Genomic DNA, 12,567 nt, shown 5'->3' with positions numbered 1-12,567 from the left:
AAGGGTGAGAGACTGCCCTGAAAGCAATTGTAGTGAATGAAAGAACAAGACACTAAGAGGCAGAGGCATGCAGGAGCAGGAGTCTCAGCAAAATGAAGTCCACTGGGAAAAGAAGCCCTGCTTTCCAGCAGATCTCATCAACTAAGTAATTCTGAGGCCTGTTATTTCTGAGACCAAGGTTAACAGCAGATCAAAGCTCTAAAGCCACCAATCTGCCAATCACTGTAGAAGCAAGAAATCTGAAGCAACAACAGACTACTTGGCACCTACAGTGGGGCAGCTGATTCTTTCTAGGTTTTGAAAGTACAAAGGTAGGTCTACATGTACAAATCTCAATGCTGTTTTTGCTGCTACTCCCAACACTCTTGGGAGACATGCATCCCCTGAACCTGTTCCAGATAGAACATTTGCCACCCTAGGGGACAGAGTCTGTGAAGTCTCCAGAAGGAAAAAGAACGTGTCAGCCCCACAAAGCTAATTGTGGACAGCAGAAGCCTCTGACACACAATAGGAAGCTATGAAAGGTAAGACAGACTCAACTCTTATCCTGTTCAGGCTCAGCACCAGCACAAATCATCTAACAAACGCTTCCACTTACCTTCCCTACCCAGGCAGAGAATGGTAGTCTCCAATTTTGAAGACCAAGAAAAAGGCTGCTCTAACACCTCATCCTTTTAGTGTCCTATTTTTTTATACCTTTATGCTTTGCCTTTTGAAGCCAGTATCATCCTGATATTAAAAACTAAGGATATAACAACAAGTATGAAAGACTAGAGATACAAAAGTTCTCAACAAAATACTTAGAACCAAATTCAAGAACACACTAAGAAGATCATGTATCATCATGAAGTTGGTTTCATCCCAGGGATGCAAGGTTGATTCAAAATGGCCGGGGGGGGGGGCACCCATCTGCAGAAGAATGATATTAAATATGTATTTCTTTTCCTACACCAAAATCAACTGGCAATACATCAAAGACCTTAATATAAAACCTGAAATGCTGAATGAAGCTCCTAGACTCTAAGAGCTTTCCTGTAGGACCTAGAGGAAAAGACAGCAAACACAATTTAAGATAAAGATACTAGAGGCAAGTGTGGTGGTACAAACCTTTAATCCCAGCACTCAGGAGGCAGAGGCAGCCTGGTCCAAGTTTGAGGCCAGCCTGGTCTACAGAGCAAGTTCCAGGACAGCCAGGACTACACAGAGAAACCCTGTCTTGGGGAGCGGGGAGATATAAGCATAGACATAAATGTTTAATGCAACAACATTCACAACAGATAATTTATGGTATAGGTATTCAACAACAGAAGAATGGAAAAAAAATATGGCATATATGCATACACACAATGATAACATTTTCAGACAAAAAGAATAAAGTTATGGCCTTTGCAGGAAAATGGCAGCAATTAGAGATAATCATCTTAAGCCAATTAAGTTAATGGCAAAATGCTAAATAGCATGTTTTCTATTGTTGTTCTTGGGGGGGGTGCACGCACGTGCGTGCACACCTGTGTATGATTTGAAAGTAAAAGAAAAGCTAAGAGGACAAAAGGGACCAATAAGAGGAGGAAGGTAGAGAAAAGGAAGGGTTATAAGGGGAAATATGCTCAACATACTATAATGCACAAAAGTTTAAACATAAAAACAGGACTTAGTGGGTAGATAAGCACACTCCCAGAAACCACAGTTAGTAAATAAAAATTCCAGTTGTGGGGATGGGCCATTTTCTTGAATTATTGGCCAGGGAAGCCCTAGAAACCCTCAAAACAATATAGGCTACTTGGTCATGGCTGTTGGTTTCTCCCCACAACTACATGACAAGACCATATTAGTGAAGATAACAAATACTTTGGTTTCAGGATATAGAGAAATCAAATGTGAACTGAGCTGAAAGTTTCTTCCATGCTAACTAGCTTACCTAGTGCCAGGAAGTTCCATGTAGGCTGCAATAGGTAAAATGTCATTAACAGTCTTACTCAGCTATGGATCCTATGAAGTTCCAGGTAGTTGTGTGTACACAGGTGCAACAGTGGCATGATTTTTATAGGGTAACTAACTTCATCTACAGGGTGAAGGGAGGTCATGAGCCCAAATAGGGAAGGTACAGTACCAGCCTACCAACTTGCTTTATAAATACTTATGCTTTTCCTTATAGGTTAGTGCTACTGCCAGCTTTGGTCTGAGTAGCTTCTTTTTTCAGGGGGCAACAGTTACTACAGAGATGCACAACTGGTCAAAGTCCTAAGAATAAATGACTGCTGAATGCTCAGCTGTCAATGAGACATCTCTATCATCCCTCAAGGTCCACAGAAAGTTGTGTAAGAGAAGACTAAAAGACTCTAAGACTAGAGGAACTGATGAAGTATTGTGAAATGCTCTCTTGCAGGCATGACACAATTAAAACTCTTAGTAGTTGTGATTATCTACACAAGACTGGCCCATCAACATTCCACTGTGGAGAGGGAAAGGGTTTACTAGACCTCACCCCCCCAAACACATTCCCAGGACCAACAGTAGTAAATGGTGACAATAAGTTTTTTCAGTGGAGTGGCCTCTGAAGTTGCCCAAATGCCTATAGATAACTATCCATGTTTCTGTACATAAAATGTGGTACATATACCAAGGGAATTTTATTCATCCAGTGAAAAATGAAATCATAATATTTGCAGGAAAATGAATGGCACTAGAAATTATTATAATAATTACAACCTAGGACCAGAAAGAAAATGCATGTTTTCTTACATGTGGATCCTAGAATTTAATTTTTTTCCTTTTAGTTTTGCCAGACAGAGTTTCTGTGTGTAACCATCATAGCTGTCCTGGAACTCACTTTGTAGACCAGACTGACCTTGACCTCATGGAGATCCATCTGCCTCTGCCTCCCAAGTGCTGGAATTAAAGATATACACCACCACCACCCAGTTAGAATTTAATTTTTATGTAAGTTTATATAGGAGATGTATTATAGGTCATGAAACTAGAACCATGAGTGGAAAGGGAGAAGGGACAGAATACATGTGACATGAAAATGGAATGGAGGTTACTGGGAGACCAACATGAGGAAGGAAAGGTGATAAGAAGTGGAAGTGAGGGGGAAAAAAAAATCAACAAAAACAAAGTATATGGGAAAATACCATAATAAAACCCATTACTCTACATGTTATTTTAAAAATAAACATTTCATTAAAAAGAAATAAAAAATTACTATCACCATCCTATAAGTAAAAACCTTTGTCATCTTCTGCATTGTATTTAATTTCCCAGACTTAAAATTATTCTTGGATCTGAAATTCATTACCATGTAGTTTTTATCGCTACTATTGTTTTTAAGGATTTTATTTTTAATTTATGTGTCTCTGTGTATGTGTCTATGTATGCCACATGCAGGCAGGTGCCACAGAGGCCAGAAGGGGGTGTTGGATCCCCTAGAGCTGGAGTTTTAGATGGGTGTGAGCCAGTTAACACTAGGAACTGAAGTCTAGTCCTCTTGAAGAGCAATAAGCATGCTTAACAGCAGAGCTGTCTCTCTAGTCCCCCCAGCTGTTTTAAACCTAACTCTGTCTGTTAAGTCTTTATGTTCTTCCTCATCTTCTACCCAGCAAGTAGCAACAATATTCTCACCTTTGCTACCCTATATCTGTTCTCAATACAAAAATACAGGCAAGTTTTGTTTTCTTTTGTTAGGTTTTTTGCATGTTTGTTTTGCTCTTGTTTTTGAGACAGGGCCTCACCATGTTAGAACTTGCCTGCCATCCTCCTGCCTCAACCTCCCGTGTATAGTTAAGGTCATGCAAGCTGAGTAAAGTCTTAAGAACATCACTTATTCTCTTGCTTAAAAAGAACAAGGCCATTCAGAAGGAAATCCAAAATCTTTATAATGGCATACTTGGTAACTTGACCTTTTACTCCTGACCACCTCCCCAAGCCTGCCATTCTTTTAACTGCCTCAGCAAGTATGTTTAATCTATGGCCCTTACACCCATTCTCTCAACCTGAACTGCTGCTATGTATACCCCTATATTCTCCCATGACTGGCTCTAGCTATAACTGAGTTGTTAGAGTAGTATTAGAGCTACCCATTCCCAACACACCAATTAAAGAGACAAGTGAAATGAAAAGCAGAGAAAGAGATTTATTCAATGTACCCACATTGGGAAGAGGAACAAAACTAAGAGTTTATTGGTCCCAAAACTGTCTTCAGAGTATTAACATGAATTTTAGATTTAATTAAGCAATCCCAGGTAACATGTGGTCCTGCCTATTATTAATTTCTTTAGCTCAGGTCCTACAAGTAGTCTGGTAAGTTGTTAAACCAGTTATCTGTTAATAGCTGACGGTATAGACATAAACACTGGTCTTCATCTGCAAGATGGTTCTGCTCTTCTCAAAAGTCAAGCTGACTTAAGAAGAAAAGGTTATCTCCTGCAACCACAGCACAGAATAAAGGCAGATGCTAGGCTTTCCTTTGCTTTTGGATGCCAGTGGGCCCAAGTGAGGACTCAGAACTGTTTAGCAAAAGTAGTTTCTATGTACCTGTTTCAAGATCACTATTCCAGGTTCTCTTCAGATCCTTCAATTGCCTTCCTGTCCTCTCATCTGACCTATTCTCTATCCCCCTTTCTAATGTGTTTGTTCATAAAACTAAGCATTATTTAAAATATTACCTGTTACTTAACTTTACTTTTTATGTTTTGTTCATAGAATTTAAGTTCAGTGACATGAGGGACTTAGAATTACTTATTATTAAGTTCGCTACAGCTAAAAATACTACATACGGAAATTTTTTTCTAGGTTTTTTTAAAAAGTTACCATTCAATACATTTATTTCTATCAGTTGTCTGCTTTTCAAACATTATTTTGAAATTTATTCACAGTTCTAGTTTATTCATTTTCATGGTAATTTATGGTATTTCATTATGACTATCTCATAGTTTCCTTGAGCTACCGTCTGTCAAAGGGCATTTTAGTTTCAATGACTCTTAGGAAGTAAACCATGCACAGTGACTATCCAACCTGCTCATGTGCATGAGAGGCTCTCGAGGGCTGATGGCTTTAAACTTTTAAACTTTTCGGTATTTCCTAAAGAATTTTGGAAAACTGTGCTTCCTCCTACATTTTTAAATTAACAGCTAAACTGGGCATGCATGGTAGCATACACCTATAATCTCAGCACTTGGAAGCCTGAGAAGTTTGAGGTCCAGTCTGTGCTACATATGGAGTACCAGGCCAGCAAGGACTGTATAAAAAGACCCTGTTCTATAAAGTCAAAAATAAAGAAATGAAGAAATAAACAACGAAAATATTTCAGCATAAATTTTCCACCTGGAAAATTAAGGGATTTCAATAAATATGTGTTGAATGAATGAAGAAATCAAAAGAAAACACATAGGGCCATTAAATTCAATAACACAATAGCTTAATAATTTACCTCATAAAATTGTGGGAAGAATTAAATGACAAGTGTGTATAAAGTTTACAGTACAGATGATAGCACACAGGAAGTTCTCCACATATTCTGTTGCCATTGTGATTGTTACTAATTGAATACACTTTGACAACTCAGGATCAGAGAATAAACTAAGAACTGCTGAATAGAAAGAAAATTAAGAAAGCCACTTGCTACTACAAACTATTCTGCAGAATAGGAAATCTTTCAGGAAGTGGAGGAAAGTAGTTTGAAAGTATTTACTTATGCATGAAGTACATCCCTGCAGACAGCAGTCAACAGGGAGAATCATTCTGTGAAATCTAAAAAGTGTAAATGAGAGGAAGAATAACAGAATACACACAGAACAAAAGGAATAGGAAGTTCTGGTGTCAGAACTAAATTCAAATCTTTCTTTTTACTTACTACTATGAACTGAAGCTCCCAGAAACAAACAAAAATAAGTACCCAATAACAGCAATAAAAAGCACCCAACTGTTAAATACTCTACAAGGTTGATGGACTCATTAGAACTCCTGTGATTGTGGAGAGCTGGAATGTTGCTACTTTGAAGCCAAATCATTTTGTGCTTTCTTTAACCCTGTAAATAGCTACTTATTGCCCATCCCTGTATTTGAACCAGCATCCTTGTGACTATCAGACAAAATCTTTTTTGGAACATACAAACTTTAATTTCTACAAATCCAAAGGCTAAGAATATTATCAAATAGCATCTGAGGTCTGTAGCAGAAACTTCTTAACTTTGCTATAACCTATGGACCAGATGCTCCCACCAATGGATTTTTAAGACAATTTTATTGACTTTGTTCTGTTACTCCATGACCATCTTGGAGTAAGGTGTTCAGAGCAAGTTGAATCTGTGTTCCTGGGCAATGGTCACTCTTACTTGGCTCTGGAATAAACTTTTATTCTCCTTGTGGTAAAAAAATGTGATTGTGCATTGACACTGTGTGGCCTGGCAAATTCAACCTCTTTAAGTATCCTTCCCACTTCTGTAAAATGGGAATCATGGCAACACAGCTTGCTAGAGTGAGGATCAAGTGTAAAAACATGAAATGTATCCATATTCAAATTTCCAAATAAATGGCAGCTATTACTTTCTTTTCCTTTATCTCCAGAAGAGTTTCAAAATTCAACAAATTTTAATCTCTTCTTTAATTTTACATCTCCATACAAATGTTAGCATTTTTACTTTCTACAATTCTTGAGTAAGAATCTGCAATTCAACCCAACTTATACCCTGACAAAGTTCATAAAGACCCAAAGTCCTAGAAGAATAGGGTACCTGTAGAAACTTCTCTCCATCACTATCTACTAGAGTAACCAAGGCTTTTCTCTACCTAGAAAGTAAAGAATAAATTGTTCCCATCACCCCTTGACTTCTGGGGGAAAAAAAAAAAAAAAAACACTTCCCTCAGTTACAGTATAAAACAGAATCTAAAGAGAACAACAGCTAAACCTTCAAACCTAAAATAGACCTGGCAGCTATGTTTTGGGTAGCCAATGTATAAGGTGCCAGCAGGACACTGACATATACAGGAACCTCTTCTCTGAAGACAAGTTTATCAACTCAGCAGAGTAGAGCAGGGAGAAAGAACAGAAGGAGAGGGGGCTGAACAGTTTCCACCAAAGAAAGCTTAATGTCCAGAACATCTACTGCTGCCAGACTAATTTGCCCGGAACTGAACTCAGAATTAGCTTTCTACAATAATAAGAGCTTATCAGTTTCTGAGAGCTTATAAGATCATGCATACTGTTCTAGGCTGTATGTATGAGCTTATTTCTATTTTACCATAGTCCCCTCTCCCTGCAAGGGTGGGGAGGGGAACATGAATTATGCTCATGTTAAGAAACCAAGACTGAATTACACAACATGACACAGCTAGGGCTGTAAGGGTAATCAGGACAAAAACTTCAATATTCACTCTACCATTCTTCCTTGGTAACAAAATGTCACCTTTTAGTTTGTCATACTAGCTTGGAGAAATGATTGAGTTCTGCTCCATGAAATCTAAATGGGAATAAATGCTTCTAGAGAGATGCCTTAAAAAAAGAGGGGTGTGTCTTCCACTGCTATGTCTGTTATCTTAGACATCAGAAGTGCTGGTTAAACCAGGCAGTGATGGTACAAAAGGAAGAGGCAGGTGGATCTCTGTGAGTTCTAGCCCAGCCTGGTCCACAAAATGAGTTCCAGACCAGCCTGTTACACAGAGAAACCCTGTCTCAAAACAAAAAACAAAACAAAACAAAAAACAAAAACATGCTGGCTAGACTTCACCGGCCATCTCAGTTTGTAACAAAGATAGCAGAGAGGAGCTATCAAGACCTAAGATAAACCTTCATGTTTCCTCCAATCTTAAACTGCCTACATTCAGACATTATTAACATGAGGGAGAAATAATCATCCATCCTGTATGGACTGCTGCCAGTTTAGGATTGCAAGTTATTCCGTTACTTTATGTAGTTGAACTTAGTCCCAACATAAATACTGATATTCTATAATACAATCTCCTTATCACTCCTTCAGCCTGGTTATTAGATAAAATTAATACACTTCATATCATACATTTATCAAGTATTTTGTGTGTCAATTATCCAATAGGCCCTGTGCTAGGTGCTGGAACACAGTGAAGACTAACATACTACTAGACTTATTAAGAGTTTATAACACAGAGAAAACAGACCTAACACTGACATAGTAACAAATATTTTGGGTTACAATAAATGCATAGTGATTGTTGCTATGGCAGCATAGAGATGTATCTAACATCATACCATCCTATTCGATCCTTCCCATCTTTCAAAGTATGCCTCAAATACCACTTTCTCCAATAAACCATTCCTGGTGTCATGCCGCTAGCTAGCTAAAACCACTTTCTTTCTCTAAACTCACAACATGTCATACTGTTTGTAATTCTCCTCTACACTTGATGTTATCCAAAAGGCCAAGAAGCAACTGATCACAGTTCTCCTTTAAATACTCAAACCCACATGAAAGCAAAACTATACATTTTTAAAAAACAGCTTTATTTTCCCCTAATATATTGTCTTGTACTCTATTATAATGAGTCAGTATCTACATATGTATGTATGTATCTATCTATCTATCTACCTACCTACCTATATATCTCTGAGGACCTGCTTCTTCTGGGCCAGGCTTCTATATTTCTCACCTCTACTTCACATACCAGAACTAAAGCCTTGTTCTTTGACTACACTCGGCCTTCCATTCAGAGAGGTCCCTGAGTGCCTGTGCTCATTGCTGCCACCCAAAAGTTCAGCCCCAGATTTTGATATTAAAGTAGCCAAGAGCAAGAAGTACACAAAAGGAAGCTGCCTGCCGTCACAGACTGAAGAAGGTAATTCTCAAGGTGAGACTGAAGTGGAACCAAGCCATTCTCTTTACCTTCAGCTTTCTCATCTTCTGATAAATACTTGCAGATCTACTGTGTATGCAGTGCTTCACACTATTATTACTATATTAGAAAAGGAAAAGAAAACCTATGAGACAGAAGGTATCTGAAAGAATAGAAACAAAGAAACAATACATGGCCAGGCAGTGTTGGTGCATGCCTTTAATCCCAGCACTTGGAGGCAGAGGCAGGCAGATCTCTGTGAGTTTGAGACCAGCCTGGTCTACAAGAGCTAATTCCAGGACAGCCTCCAACACCACAGAAAAACCCTGTCTCGAAAAACAAAACAAACAAACCAACAAAAAAGAAACAATACATATACACACATGTATATGTGTATACATACACATAAGTTACTGAGAAAAAAGATAGGTAACCTAACACTGCATGCTCTTTTGAGCTGATGGTACACCACAAAAGAGGAAATACAAAAGATACTCAGAAACCAAAGGAACGCAATTAAAACCACAATATGACACCATTTGTTACATAATCATCAGACTGGGAAAAATTTTAAATACTATTAATATCAAGTGTTGGTGAAGACTCCGGGCAACAGGAAACAGCTTCATAATTACGCAAACTAGAACCATCACTTGGGAAACAGGTGGTGACAATGGGTACTGTTTCCACTTAAATATAGGAAAATGGGTATCAGGAGGCATGACTGAGAATGCTTGCACCTACACTGTCTTTTGAGGGGATGTGTCATTTTATTTTTGTCCAAACTCACTATGGGCTTCAGATTGACACTGAACTCTGATCCTCTTGCATCCACCTCTGGAATGCTGGGATTACAGACATGCACCACCAAGTTACACTTAGCTGTAACAGCAAGAAATTCCAGAACCTGGAAACAAGTCAAATGTTCATGAATATAGTAACTTGTGGCATATCCATAAAATGGAATTCAATACACCAATAAAAAATAAATTGCAGCCAGTCAATGGATGAATCTCACACATATCTTTAAAAAAGTGAATGAAACTCAAAATACTGCATCACAATAATGTAAAAATTATAATGTCAAGTTCATCTTTAGAAATATGCACAAATGCTATAACACATAAACAAAAATGTATTATCTCAAAGTCATGAAAATGATTACCAAAAGAAGACACAAGAAAGAGGTACGCATAGTGTCAATTATCAGTAATAATGTTCTATTTCTAATCTGAGTGTCTCACATGTATTTGCTTTGTAGTTATTTGTTAGACTGCATATCTTGTACACTTTTGAATGTGTATTTTACAATAAAAACAGGAGTAAGGAAATATTAATATGCAGTATTTTCATTACCAAAATATCAGTTATACTGAGACCAGTGGTTGTAAAGCTCCTTAGGGAAACAAAAGCCATGACATTTACCAACTCTCACTACTTAATGAATACAGCACACAGAAAAACTGTTCTCTTATTGACACAGCCATCCACTGTATACATAAAAGGCAACCCAAATGCAGTCAATAAATATTTACTAAATGTCTACTGCTGACCAAAAAACAAAACAAAAACAAAAACAAAACAGGTCCAAGAGACAGTCTAGACAGTAGACATGAAAACCTCCATCCACGCCATCAATTTAGCCTTCCCGTATACAACTTCCTAAAGGGCAACTCAGGGCACACACCAAGTTATTGTCTATATCACCACTTGGTTTTGTAAAAAAATCATGGTTTCTCACACTTTCAGGTGGGCAGGCAGGGTTTCCATGGCAAGATCCTTAAGTCAAAACACTGATCCTAACAATGGTGATGATGTGAAAATTGGCCTAATTGGTGTCAAAATTCTCAAGAAATGCTCTATCTGGGATTCCAGGGAGAAGTGATTTGCAAATTCTCTGAAATTATACCCAAGATTTTCTGTGTACTTGTATTTTCTCAGGTGAGAATCGACAATTTGGCAATCTCAACCAAAATGGTAAAATAGGTGACTTTTTTTCACATTCATGAAAATGAATGTGGTCACAGCTACCCTGAGTTGGCACGGGGGGGGGGGGGGAGGGGGAGGAATTCCTGGTACCCTCAGACTTATGTTCTGAATGCCCAATACTCACTCTCAGTTCTTCGAAGGCCTCATCTAGCGTGGCGAGCTGGTGGCCCCGGTGAGCCCCAATGACTGGGCACAGGACACAGATGAGCTGCCTGTCTTCCTGGCAATAGGTGCTCAAATCCAGCCCATGGTCCGGACACTTCCTCTTGGCCACTCTCTCCGCTTCCATCTCTATTTCGGGGTCGAATTCGCTTTCTGCCTCGGTTTCTCCTTCTGCCTCGGATTCTCCTTCTTGGTTGTCTTCCTCCGCCTCGCTTTCCTGCTCGTCCTCCATCTCTTCCTCGCTGTCTTCCTCGCTCTCCTCATCACTCTCATCCTCGCTGTCTTCCTCGGTCTCGCTCTCTTCTTCCGACCCACTGTCTTCCTCCGTCTCGCTCTCTTCTTCGCCCACCTCGCTCTCTACCTCTCCCTCGGGCTCCCCTTTGGCCTCGACGTCTTCGGGGACCACGTCGTCCTCGCGGGCTGGCGGGGTCCAGGCCTGGGCGCCATGGACGTACTCGGCCAGGCGGTGGCTGAGGAACTTCTGGCGGTGCGCGTCGGCGTGGCGGCGGCAGTAGCAGAAGCCGCAATCGCGGCACACCTCCTCCGCCCCGGGCGCCTCGTCGGGCTCGCACTCGTCACACGTGCCGTCGGGAGGCAGCTCCTCGCAGGCCGCGCCCACTCCGGAGGCCATGTGGCTGCAGGGACGCGGCCGAGGCCTAGCGGCTTACGAGCTCTCCGCCTTCACCGCGGGGCCTCCTCACCCAGGCCCGCCTCCCCCAGGGACTGACCGTCCGCCCCGCTGGGCCGCGCCGCGTCCGTCAGGACAGCTGAGGCCTTGGGGCCCGCCAGCCGACAGCACTGGGCCTGGCGCCCACTCGGCCTCTCCGCGCGCTGCGCTGCGCCTCGTCCCTCACGCACCACTTCCGGCTCGGCTGCCCGCGCCCCGTCGGCCCCCGCGCCGCACAGCTCAGCCTCCGTTGCCCGGCAAGATCGCGGCCGCCGCGGGCCCGCGCCGCCCCGGTTCCACTTTCCCCTCGCCGTCAGCGGCCTCCTTTCACTTCCTGAGTCACTTAAAGCGGCAAGCGCCCTTTTCTGCCTTTTCCCGCGGGGCTGAGCATCCCCCCCGGAAGGAGAAGCTCCTACGCAGTCTCTCCCCCACCGAGCAGCAGGCGACGAGCCCCGCCTTCCCCACGCCCTCCCTGGAGGTGTCAACCTGACCGAAAACCACTAGCCTGAGGTCTCTGCGGACTTAGGTCACTCTAGTGTCTTTCTGTCCCCGCCCCATTACAGTCCTAGGATTCTTCAAGGGGCCCAGGCCCAGGGCTCTTTATCAGCCTGAACCTGCCCTCCTGGGATTGCTACAAGGCCCCCAAAAGGCCTGTTGTTTGTTCTACTAGGCTCCCTCAGAGTCAGGCTGAGCGAACAGGCAACATTTTCGATCCAAAGCAATACTAAGCGTTTTGTTGTTTGCAGAGTCTATTTGCATTCCAGCCTCCTAGGGGCTCAGAATCTCTGGGTGGCAGGTGAGAGGGGGTGCAGGAAGACCATATTTATGAAGTGAGGTTCCAGTTACTAAGGGGTCCCTCTAAATTGAGGCTAGGCTGCAAGAGAATGGAAAGAGCCTGTTACTATGCTGGATCTATATGCTATATGTGGTGTTTTCAAAGCATGTTA

The 12,567-nt window shown here is 41.4% G+C and overlaps 1 protein-coding gene across 2 annotated transcripts in view; it reads right to left on the bottom strand.

The window, feature by feature from the left end:
- Trim44 (tripartite motif containing 44) overlaps positions 1-11,682 on the bottom strand; it is a 98,909-nt gene extending 87,227 nt beyond the window's left edge. For both annotated transcript variants that reach the window (XM_051184088.1, XM_051184089.1), the window contains exon 1: positions 10,916-11,682. In XM_051184088.1, coding sequence (XP_051040045.1) covers positions 10,916-11,584 — 669 coding nt within the window. In that variant the 5' untranslated portion in view covers positions 11,585-11,682. The remainder of the gene's footprint in view (positions 1-10,915) is intronic.
- Between the last annotated feature and the right edge of the window lie 885 nt (positions 11,683-12,567).

This window comes from Phodopus roborovskii, unplaced genomic scaffold (assembly GCF_943737965.1).
Source record: "Phodopus roborovskii unplaced genomic scaffold, PHOROB, whole genome shotgun sequence".
NCBI classification, from domain to species: domain Eukaryota; kingdom Metazoa; phylum Chordata; class Mammalia; order Rodentia; family Cricetidae; genus Phodopus; species Phodopus roborovskii.
The sequence above is the reverse complement of the archived record's forward strand: the minus strand, read 5'-3'. Positions and strand labels throughout refer to the sequence as shown.